The sequence below is a fragment of the Harpia harpyja genome, chromosome 23, assembly GCF_026419915.1.
Source record: "Harpia harpyja isolate bHarHar1 chromosome 23, bHarHar1 primary haplotype, whole genome shotgun sequence".
Taxonomy (NCBI): domain Eukaryota; kingdom Metazoa; phylum Chordata; class Aves; order Accipitriformes; family Accipitridae; genus Harpia; species Harpia harpyja.
The window spans coordinates 11,081,574-11,094,143 of record NC_068962.1 but is presented as its reverse complement, the minus strand read 5'-3'; the positions used below and the strand labels follow the sequence as shown (position 1 = coordinate 11,094,143).

Here is a 12,570-nt window from a genome sequence, read left to right as displayed (position 1 = left end):
TTACACGTAGCTGCTTTTAATAATCTGATACTTTGCTATGTCAAAACTTCTTTCATGTATGGATGAAGAAAGGGACAGAAGGAAGAATTTCTTCAGCTGTAGCCAAAGATCCTAAGCTGTTTGCTTTCATCTGCAGCCACAGTTAATTGTAAAACTTCCTATAGTGTTTTATCCCCAGGGTACAATTAGTACAAGTTTCATCTTTTCTTATTTTGTACCCACACAGTTCTTCCTGCTCACCCTTACTCTTAATTATGTGTTCATTCTTTTCTAATATTTTGTCATATCAGAAGTTTAAGGTAATCCCCAGTCCTTGGACTCCTCATAGTAAGGGGACTACCTCTTAAAACAGCTTTTGTTGAACCACCAAAAAGCCTGTTGTTATAGTGTTCACATTGGTTCACCGAGTCCTTAACTGCCAGACAGCTGACTAAATTGTAAAGGTATGCTTTTTAAACTAAAAGAGTTGGGTTTTCAGCTGTTCATACCAGTAAACTCCCATTAAATCTAGAGTCAAAACTGGGTGTGGTACCTTTGACATTTTTACCTTGAAAACTCAGAGAATTATGTAAGGTGTTTTTTTAATCTTATTATTAGATATTATTATTATCAATTACTAATTATTAATAATTACAATAACTAATAATAATAACAATGGGAGGGTAGTAAAATCATGCTTCTGGGTCAGAAGGTATTTTCTGTGATACTGTGCTTGAGCATCAGAAAGTTTAATTAAATACCTTGGAATTCGATCCTCTCTTTCCTGTATTTTACCCTAACCAAGTGTAAACCAAAGCTCTTCCCAGCCTTTTTCAGTTAGGTGAAGATAGTGTGAGCTTCCATCTACGTTTAGAAGAAAGTCATATATTAAGGTGGAATTTCTTAGTATTTTAACTGATGTTGACTTAACCTAATCTTTCAGACAAACCTAACAGTGTGCTTTAAGTCTGTTAATAGGAGTGGATATAGAAATTTATACTGCCAATTTGTGCAGCTTCTGTTCTGCATTCGAAACAAAGGCTTACATTTTCATTGCCAAACAAACTGTTTACTTATTTATGTTACGTGAGCACTAGTGACTATAGGCAAAACTAGGTCTTCTGATATTGGTATGAAAATCTCAGAGAAATGAATGAGAGTGTCACCTATTGTCTTCTGTAGAAACAGAATAATTTTGCCTGTACAAAAAAAGTGGTGAAGTGTTATATTAGATATATAAATTGATATGTATTGGTGACAGACATCAAGATTGTATACTGAACTATCAGTTTGCACAGTACTGACTCAACTGTTTGGTAGAGTATATCACACCGACTTCTTCAGTAGGAATTTTCCTCAAGAGAAATATAACCCATTTTTTAGTATGTGGTTTTAGTATGTCTGTGTTGGTATGTGGTATTTCTGAATATAAAAATGCAACCATTACAGCCACCTTCCTCCTGTTTTAGTAAGTCTGCTATCACAGCCTCTCTTTTTTAGGAAAGCATTTAATTTAAAGCTAGCTTTGATTTTAAGGAGGTGGAGGGTGTGAATAAGATGTAACACTGAAAATAGTGGGCAGGCCAAATAACTGGAATGTGTACTAGGCAATGCATCAGGGGGTTGGGCAAAATCTAGCTCACCATGAAAACGTTGCTATGCAGAAAAATTAGGAGGACTTCTTTGGTTTTGAGAAGTCTGCTCAATGGGGCAACGTGGCTGCCAGAGAGGAATGATACTGACTCTTCGAATCAGGAGCAAAGCTTTGACTTCCTACCCAATGCTGGAGCTGAATATGCTTATGGGGTACATAACCTCTCAACAGTTTTCAAATAGTGAACCAAACTGCTTTGGATCATCTAAGTCAAGTTCCTGTAAAGCAGTGGGTGATTTGACACATTCAGTTATGTAGTAGAGCTGACCTTACATAAATAATGTGATTTATATTTTTTTCTTTTCAGTTTCCAAAATGGTTTATTCCAAACAGGAACAGCCTCCTCAGAGTGGCTGATCTAGAGCACTAACCTATTGCTACAGTCACAGTTTTAGTGGATTTTTTTATATGGTTCAAAAGAAAGTGGGTTCTGGTGGAGTCCTTTTGTTAGCAAGTAACTGCACAAAGAAAGGAAATTCTGTCTGTTCCTTCCATTTAACACAACCCACTGAGTATAGACAATCGCATTAGAAATAATGGCATATTTTTAATGGAAAGGACAACTAACAAAAGGAACTGTTTATCAAGTGTTGCGGTGAGATCTCTGCCACTGGAAGTTTTAAATTCAAAATCAGTCAATATTCTGTAAGATCTACTCCCATAATAATAAAGTGAGAGAAGTCCTTTGATTTGCTTCACGCAGATCAAGCAAGACAGTCACATGTGTGATCATGTAATGTATGAGTAATTAGCAGATGATACTTTTTTTGTTATTTTCTTGATGCAATATGGATGAACACATTACAATGTTACAATGTGTTTTAAAAAAAGGTGAACTGGCGTTGAACAACTACAGACAGCAAGAGTTGTCAGTTATATACACTGTATATATATACCAGGAGTAACAATAAACATCAAATAATAAATTACTTGAGTATTTCAGTAAAAATCAGGACTCATTAGGAGTCAAAGTGTAGGTTTATGTCTCCTGAACATTATGTTGAATCACAGCTGTTGGTGGTGGTAATGGCTACATGGGAAACTAGAAAGAGGAATCAATGAATAAATAACATTTTTAATGGCAACACTTTTTTTTGTCCTTTAGAATTTCACAAGTTATGGTAACGACAGTGATGTCAGTATGTCCCAGTCTGCAGTTCTGGATGACCTGGCAAAATACAGCCATTATACTCTATGGTTAACTGCAAGCACAGCTTTTGGAGATGGAAACAAAACCAGTGAAATAATAGACGTGTATACAGATCAGGATAGTAAGTTAATAACTTTTTTAATGCTCAGTGTATATCAGTGCTTCCATTTATTAAATATTCTCTAACTTTAAAATTATGATGGCAAAGTTAAAAAAAATCCAGTAAGTACTGTTTTCAATACTGCAGTATTTTTCTTTGCAAGGAAGACATTTTGATCTGAGTCTTTGCTTTATAATACTAAGAACATAGTTCACAAGCTGCTGCTTTGGATATGAGCAATAAAAATATTGTCTTAAACCACCATTAAGACTCTTTTGTTAAACAAATTTAACAGATGATTATTCATATATGCCTTCAAAACATTTTGCTTTCAATAGTGAAACATAAATAATTTGTAAAAGTTGTACCAAATATTACAAGTGAGATTTACAGACTAATCATACTTTGAGCATTTATTTCTGTTTTGGTTTTGGATGCTTTATTACTGTAATCCGTGCATTTGTTTTTTGCTTATTGTCTTTCATAGTCCCAGATGGTTTTGTTGAAAATCTGGTCTATCAAAACATTTCCTCATCTTCTGTAAATGTAAGCTGGCTTCCACCATCCCAGCCAAATGGCTTAGTCTTCTTTCATGTTTCTCTAAGTTTATTGCAACTGGGAACCCATAAGATACTGTCTTTCCTTACTTACAACACAAGCATAGTTCTTGACAATCTGGAGAAATATACTGATTACATTCTGAAAATCACACCAGCCACTGATAAAGGATCTTCTGAACTGCATGCTCTAAGTCTGCGTATAAGAACTGATGAAGATGGTAAGATAAGTATATTTTATTCATTCCTAAGGAAATGTAGAAAAAAAACAAATAGCTTTCTAAAGAAAAAAAGATTATTGTGTTTATTTTTCCCATGTTACTTAAAGCTTTTTTGTTATACAATGACACAAAGAACTGCTGCACATTTCTGTGTTGAGACTATGAAATAGAATTTTCCCCTCAGAGCACAACTTTAAGTGATAGCTAAAAGACATTTTTCATTGTAACTCATATTTTTCTGAGGTTATCCTTGTTTTTCCCTTTCTTATTTCTTCATTTAGTTCCAGAATCAGCACCTATAATCAAAACATTTTCAAATCTCTCAACTACCTCAGTTATGCTTTCATGGGACCCTCCTGTTAAGCCAAGTGGTATTATAATAAGTTATGATTTAAATTTATTTGGGCCAGAAAGGAATAACTCATTCTCTACTACCAACAATTTTATCATCTTGGAAGACCTTCTACCATTCACATTATACAGCATTTATGCAGCTGCAAGAACAATAAAAGGACCTGGTCCATCTGCCGTGCTTCAGTTCTACACAGATGAGTCAGGTAAGCAAATCCAATCGTAACCAACTTTGAAATATTGGCCCTATGTTACTGCATCCATCTGAACATCAGACCTGGAGAGAGTTGAGATGAAGGATTCATTTTCCATTGGTCTGTGTGTGAAGAGCTTTCAGAAGAAGGAAACACTACAAGAGAAGTCTTTTCTGCGTTCTCCTCACGCCACAGTGTGCAAGAGGAGGTCACATTCTGCATAGGATTAGAGAAATAACTCCAAGAAGAAATGTCTTTTGCCTTTGGAATGTGTTACAGTTTGCCAAGTGTCAGGGATTTTGAAGCAAACAACAATACCTTTCTCTTCATCTCCCCACGTAATTGAAAAATGATAAAATATGGAAATATTTCTGACACATTCACACAGGTCTTCTTTACAGGGACCTCCTCTCACCTGCATGGTAAATGACATATCTTGTAAATATATATTGAGTTGTGCTCAATATATGTTGTAGGAAGTGAAGTATATCACGTTCCAGTAATATATGTAATATGACTTTTTTAAATGCCTTAGTTCTGACAATGGGGAAGTTTTTAAGCGATGAATAGATGTGTTAGATCTCTAAGAAGATCCCTTGCTGACTAAACATGTATTTCAGATTAATGGAATTTGTTTCATGCCAAAGAGAAAGAAAAAGATTAAAATAGCAATGAAGTACTGTTTTGTTGAGTTCAGATACAAATGGTAGCAAAAGTACATATGTTCTCCTGCTTCTCCAAAGTGTTTGGTTTTGCCTGGATTATTTGTAATTTGAAACTCAATAGCATTTCTCTTTTGCAGTGCCACTAGCTCCACCCCAGAATTTGACCATTACCAACTACACTGCAGATTCTGTGTGGCTAAAATGGGGTCCAAGTCCCCAGCCAAATGGTGTTATTATGAGATATAATTTTAAGATTTATCAAAACAACACTGAAAAACTATTTTATCAGGTATGTTTATAATTATGAATTATAAAATATCAAGTATCATTGTAATGTTATAATAAAGTATATAAATCATATAACAGTGTTTAATTTTTTAAAATACTTTTTTCATGCTTTAGGAACAAAATATATGACAAATATTTCAAACATCTGTTATGCTCCTAGAATTACGAAGCTCCTCTAAATTTCTATTAAGACAGTTTACTTACCCTTCCACCACGCCTGTAATTCAATTTTTAAAATTAGATAGAAAAAAATTGTTAGATTTTAATTTGCTTTGAGCTTCTAATATTTCATTAATGATGAGTTTTATTAATCTTTAGTTCATATTTCCATGTAAGTTTGATGTTAGTAAATGCCAGAAGTTACTTGTTTTACCTTGTGGCTACCTTTGTTTAGCTATTTAGTATCTGCACGCTTTCAAGATTCAGAAAGAATGACAGAAACTCCTAGTCATCTTGAAAAATGGTTAAAAACTCTTTAGAGGTTTGCATCTTTTTATTTTCACAAAATAAGAATAACTGAATAAATCTTAAGTGAAATAGATGCTATAAAATTATATACAAAAATTGATCAAGGCATTTATATCTGCTTAAATGGCATCAAGAAATGTGCCATGAATTGTAACGGCAGCAAGCTGAGGCCAGGATTGCGTCTCAGGCTTAGAAACTACATAGTGAGTTCTGTTCACCCGAGACACTTGTAAAAGCTGCAGGGAAAAGACATTGCTGCAGTGAGACATGAGTTTAAGACATGCAGTGTAAGGTATGCGTGGCACTGTGAGGAGCTTCATTACTCCAACTCCCTCAGCAATACAGTTCTTATTGCAGAGACTTGGCATGCAAGGAAACTGCTTGTGCTGTTGTTAAGCACGTGCATTGTGGAAATCAGTCACCGTGAGGTGGCCTACTACGCTACCCCTTATGCAGTCTGCTGTTGTTCCCCATTGTGGAATGAAGTGCTGGCATCACCCCAGTTTATTCCATAGTCCTTGCAAGAGGGGGAGCACAATGCACATGCAGAAGAGGAACAGTGGTTTCTACAGCCAGCTGCCTTTGGAAACACATTTTTTGGGTGCTCATGGAGACCACCAAGGATTATTCTCCACTGTCCATCTGAGGTAGACTCAAACCCAATTAGAATACAGACACTGGCTGGAGCACTTGAATGTGTCTGCCATGCCTTACGTTTCTTCACGTTTTGTAATGTTATATGGGCAAGAAATCAGATTTAGGTTGTGGCAGCAAGACAGGCAGAGCAATTTATATAGAAATACTGTAGTTAGGCACCATAATTCTCTGATAACTTGGATCCCACAAGATGTTCACCAGGTTTTCTTGCTGAAATTCAGCTCTTCCCTGCTGCTATTATAGTCCTCTCAACATTTGCACAAAATAGGCCTTGCATGCTGTGTGAAAAACAGCTTACCAGGAACTGAACTGTGTTTTTTAGCTTTTTTCAAAGCTCTTCGTCAGTCTGTGTGTCTGGCTCAGGTAAAGAAAAAGAAATGAAAAGCTATGACCCATGACCTCTCCCACTGCAGAGGTGTAGTAAGGAAGCAGAAAGTGAGAGGGGGTTGATGTGGCAGTTTGGAGGTGACAAAAGTTTTCAGCATTGGTAAAAAAAGGCATATGTGGAGTTAATCTGTTCTAACAATGCTATAGTAATTATGATACCATCCTTTGGCATATCTTCCTCACAAGCCACAGTGAAAGAGGGAGAGGAGAAGGGAAAGGAAGAATTTGACCCTGCATTCTTTTTTGTTGAGCTCAGGGACTACTTTGACTGAAAGCTACTCAGAGTAGAAGAGGCAAGACTATGGCTCTAAATCTTCTGTTCATTTCAGTGGGTTCAAAGTGAGGCCCACAATGTTTACACAGATTAATTGCATACTAATAATTTTTCCTTCCTTAAGAACATTTCAGGTTCAAACCATGAGGCAAACCTTGTTGGATTAGAACCATTCAGCCCCTATTTTATCAGTGTCTCTGCATTTACCAAGCTTGGGAATGGCAATCAGTTCAGTAATGCTGTCCAGTTTACAACGATGGAATCAGGTTAGACGTGACTTTTTCTAAGCTGCTGTTCTGTTTATATATATATTTTCCTTGTATGGCTGAACAACAGTCTTCCTCTTCTCTCTGAAGAAAAGGTAATGTAACACTATCTCATTGTCTTCTGCCTGTGTAACGCCGATTCACATTCCTATTGTACCGGATAGGCTGGGTTTGAAGTTTGATGTCGGAAGTGTAGAATTAGAAATGTCCTCATCTGAAATGAGAGGCTTATATGGCTACTATAAATCTTTTAATAGCATCACAGATAAAGGGAGGAAAATTAGATAGATATCAGTCTTTGCAGATCAAAGTGATAATTCAGATCCCTGTGAAAATAACTGAAACTTTAGCAGTATCAAAAGCAGCTGGACAAAAGATTGGCAAATGAACTGGAAATCGTATTAAACAAATACAAATTTTTAACATTTTTTATAATTTATTTTAGGAAGGGAAGCTAGCCACTAATTAAATATCCTAATTTGTTAGATCTTATTCGTCCTGACAACTGGGGAGAACTAAGCAATATAGCTGGTTTAATTAATTAATTATGTACAGTTTTGTCTTGTGCCTTCTACATATCTTTTGAAGTTGCAGGTTGTTTCAAAATGAAAAAGTGTATCATGTGAAAGTGAATATTCAACATTCACTAAAGGCAGCCCAGGATCTCTGTGAGTTTGTGAAACTGGCCTTTGTGCAAAACTGTAGTTCCTTTGCCAGGTCAGAGCAATCCCCAGGCTCATGTACTTTATAAGGGCTGTCAGTGCCAGGGGACTAGCATGGATTAGGGGGCTGTGTCTGAACTCCCAGGTTCCTTTATACTGACAGCAAAGGGAGCAGACGAAGTATCAAAAGATCCGTTATGGTGACTACAGTTTTTCAAGACCACACTTCCAGTGAAATATTCTTTCCAGAGAGGATAAAACAGGGGTTCTGGGAAAAATTATGCTGTTTATTGTACCCAGCAGTTACAACACCGTGAGAAATCTAGACCATTGCTGAACTGGTTCAGGTTGGCGGTTGGATCCCTGCAGCTGGAGGTTGTCCTGCCTGAGAGCCATGGTCATCCATCAGTTGTCTCATTTCATCACTGACATTCCATACTCATGGTACTTTCTTCAGAATTGCTGGAGAGACATTGCCCACAGGAGCATGGTCTAGTCATTTTACAGCTTTTTCTCAGATTTTATGCTTGGCTAGTTGCAGCATTGTTTCCTCTCCCTCCAACGCAGATTTTGGGCAATTGCTGGATCAGTTCCTCACTGAGTTCATCTAAGGATTCTGTCTCTAGTCTTTATTATAAGTGCTAGTTAATCTTTCTTCTGCAGAGGCTGTTTTTTAAAGCCGGATTTTTCTTTGAACTCTGAAAAGAAAATTAATCATTTTAAAGAGATTCATTTACCTCTGTGCAGTGATAATGAACATGTTGCCCTCTATTCCTGGTACCTCCCTGACAGTCTTTTCACTATTTTATGGATTCCTGGACATGTTTCAATAGAGGAAGTAGCTTGGGGCACCCCTCACTATGTATTCATTTTCTCTTAGCTGGTACAGCCAGCAATTTAGCCTTTTCTGAGATACTTAAATTCATTCTTCTATTTAATCAATTGTTCACAGATAACTGCTCTATTTTCAGCATAAGTATAATATTTGTTACCTTTAATTAATTTTTTAATGAGAATTTAAAAAAATTTCTCCTGCTGGAACCAGCAAGGAGATGGGGAACAGTAAGGTAACAGCATTGACATGACAGCTCTGAAACCTGCCCAGTGACTTCTGTCGTGCCTTTTCTGAAAGGACAGAGAGATATGATAAAGTGCCTAAAAGAAACAAAGCTAACAGATAAATAAGGAACTTCTGCTGTTGATACTGTTGTGGAGTATGTATATGGGTTTCACTCTATTGTGTATGTTTTACTATACTTCAATTAAAAAAACATGGGGAAAATATAAGCAGATGTGAAAATAAAATTGGAGCACACAACTAGGAAGAAGCCAAATAAATGGCCTCTTCTGTTTCAAGTACTAGCATCAGCCATGTTCATAGTAGTTGGAAATGAACCATCTAATGAGGATGAAGACATATTTTTGTTCTCTCAATGTGTTTCTTTTATCAATTTGTCTGCCACTGGAATGTTTGACCCTTGCTATAACTTTGTGTCTGCTTCTCTGACTATATTGTTCTGTGATTACCATGTTAAATGTGTGGGAATGTTAATCTTTGGTGCATGTGTATCTTTTAAGTACCAGATGCTGTCCAGAATGTTCATTGTATTGCAAGGAGTTGGCAATCAATCCTAGTGCAGTGGGACCCTCCTGCTTCATCCAACGGTGTAATTACTCATTACATCATAACAGTTGAAGGAAATTCTACAAATTTTTCATCTTATGATACACTGCATACTTTTAGAAATCTGCTTTCCAATATTACTTATCAATTTAAAATAAAAGCTGCAACATCTGCTGGTGATGGTGAAGAACAGATATGCAATGCCAGTACACTTCCAGAAAAAGGTAACAAATTATTCAAGTTAATTCTTTTGTTTAATTTAAATGATGACTATGAAACAAGCAGGCCTGAAATACCTGCTTCAATTCAGACAATTAAATCCTTCTGTTGTTTAAATTTCTTGCTAATAGCGGATGAGGAGAAACAGGGCTTCCTCTTTCTCCTGTTTTAGAATACACTTAGTGATGAGAATTTGTTGCCACTTAAAAAAGCACGTAGTGAGTGCCTTTTTCTGTGTTGAGTTTGCATGATTATTTTATTCATTTCTGATCATATATTATTTTTTGTCTTATAATCTCTGCTTTGTTCCCAGTGCCTTTAGCATATTTGATACTGTAAGTCTGAAAAAATTTGGGGGAGGAAAATTTTTGTTGCTTTGTTCCTACCAGCAGCCAATACTATGACTTAATTGATTGACAATAAAGCTGTTGAGAATTTGTGCAACTGAGAAGAATTTAACTTCTTCAAGCAGACTTTGTCATAACTCTTGATGAACAGGATTTTTTAGCAAGAAAGAAAATTGTGAGCTAAATCCAAAGAAGAATGTAGGCAGGTTTTTTGACATTGGAATAGAAAATTGTCACCCAAAGTCTGTCTTCCTTTCTCTCTCCATGCACACTTTACACTTCGCCTAATCCTGTCTGTGCTTTCGTTTGGCATCTGAAACTCAGAGATTAAATTCTGTGCAAAATACAGTGTTGCTTCTGTGTAAATAGCTATGTGCCTAGCTTCTAAACTGGAAGCGGAGAGGAGGCCAACTCCCAATCCAGGAAGCAAATGCCTGTTTCAGTTCTCTTCCCCAGTTAGGGATGATTTCTACTCTTGGGATTTTTTCTCTTGTTTTTTTCTTCTTCAGTGATAGTTTAGTACAAAAGTCAGAAAAAGACTTCACCTTCCTACTGAATTACAGGAACAATTACTGCATTTAGTTCCTTTTTTTTTTTTCCCTCTTCAGTGACATCAGTTCATGCAGTGGACTTCAGGAGCTCTCTGATTTGGAACAGCTGGATCATTAGGAAACATGGGGGTGGGAAGGGGGAGACAACTGTATCCCCTGATTCTTAGAAACCAAACCTAGCTTTGGTTTATCAAATAACTTAAAAGATGAGTTGCAGCACTCATTCTCGTATATATTTCAACTCAAAGAGTGAGTTTCACTCAGTTCTGTCAAATGATAAATACAAAAGTCTGCGTCAGCAACAGGGTTTAGGTTCTGGATGACAAGTGGAGGGGGGAGATCTACTATGCAGACTTGAGTCAGACATCTATACTTGGAGAACAGACTTATCCTTAGACTTCATGTTGGTAGCTTCCTCACCAGCATGCCCCTCTTCAGGTTCAGCCTTTGGATCTCTCCTATTCACAAAGCCCTAGTGCCCTGCTCTGAGCATTGATTTCCACACTTCTTAAAATTAGACTTGCAGATGTGCATGTCTGAATGAATCTAGACCAAATCTGTATCGTCAGCTGAGCTACTGCTGCTTTGGTTCCAGATCAAATGGCTAAGCTCCCAATGAGGACAAGCAGAGCAGCCCCTTGCTGGCGTAATGGAGCCAACAATGTGAAAGTAGCAAGGGTTGTACTTTGATGACTGCCCTTCCTCGTAATATGGTCCATCCCACTAAAGCCTGGCCACATGCCCTATTTGAACAATGAGGTGGCACATTCATACCTGTTTCTGGTAAAAATGTTCTCTCTGAATTGACTTCCTCATCAACAACAGCTCCCCTACAAATTCTGCCTTTTTCTGATCCCTGCTGGTTCACTTCTGTCTGGCTCCTTTAGGAAGATTTAAGACTTCTGCCTGGGTCATTCACCTTCTTGTTTGCTCAGAAACTCCTGTCCATCAGCAGGGTTCAAAATCCACTTCTGAAGGAAGCACTGTTTAAATATTGGAGATGAGCGTATTCATATCTTACAGCGTTGGCTGGAAATACTGTAGTGAGCTTAACTGCTGTGCTGAATGAGGATGCACACAATCGTGCACCTAAGTACACTTCTCAACTGGGTTTGTAACTCTCCACTCTTTCTTTTAAATTGGGGCTGCTGAACAGCCAACCCTGACTCAGAGCTCGAGCAAGACAGAAACTGGGAGTGAGTATGCAGACAGGTGGGCTGATGACCAGTTAAAACTGGACTTGTCCAAAACCTGAAGGTCTTGTAGGAGGTATGTTGCCCTCTGGTATAGAGGAGAACAGGAGGCTTCCCAGGTACCTCACTTCTTGGAGGATGGTGGAAAGGCTTCTAGTAGTGTTAAAGAAGCCTGGCACCTGGGAAAGTTAATTGTTCGGATTTCTGAGAAATTTGGGGTTGGCTATTAATTAGTGCTTGAGGAAAGCCTGGAGAAGCTGTGGATGTGGTATTAAGCCTGGGCTTGAGAGACAGACTGCTAGTCTGTTGTGGTCTGTGTTACACAGAGTTGTACGAGCAAGAGGAAAAAAACCAGATATTATTTTGTAACAACATGTGGCTTATGTGTCTTATCACTGGGAGTTTTCTGAAGTAAAGGATTTATACTACAATACATGTATTTTTTGCCACATACACTGTGCAGACCCTTTCTTGCTGTTTTACATGTTGCTTACATGTTGTTGCTTAGTCATATTTACAACAAACTAGTTATTATTAGGACATTTCCTTAACTGTGTGTTTGCATGAATTGTTTTGTGGTGACTGGGTACTAGGAATTGGAGATTCATGGATGGGAATGGAAACAGTTTTATAGCTGTTGTCAGCTTCTTATTTATGGTGGTCTAAGATTAGTCACAGAATATGTAGCCAGCACTGAGTCACTGACAATGCATTTATTTCTGACATAAAGTAAAATCGAATTTGGCTCAGTGTCTCACTGCAT

The 12,570-nt window shown here is 37.3% G+C and overlaps 1 protein-coding gene across 3 annotated transcripts in view; it reads left to right on the top strand.

The window, feature by feature from the left end:
- PTPRQ (protein tyrosine phosphatase receptor type Q) overlaps positions 1–12,570 on the top strand; it is a 117,285-nt gene that overhangs the window by 46,378 nt on the left and 58,337 nt on the right. For all 3 annotated transcript variants that reach the window (XM_052774661.1, XM_052774663.1, XM_052774662.1), the window contains 6 exons: positions 2,739–2,904; positions 3,371–3,661; positions 3,943–4,218; positions 5,009–5,160; positions 7,070–7,211; positions 9,452–9,721. In XM_052774661.1, coding sequence (XP_052630621.1) covers positions 2,739–2,904; positions 3,371–3,661; positions 3,943–4,218; positions 5,009–5,160; positions 7,070–7,211; positions 9,452–9,721 — 1,297 coding nt within the window. The remainder of the gene's footprint in view (positions 1–2,738; positions 2,905–3,370; positions 3,662–3,942; positions 4,219–5,008; positions 5,161–7,069; positions 7,212–9,451; positions 9,722–12,570) is intronic.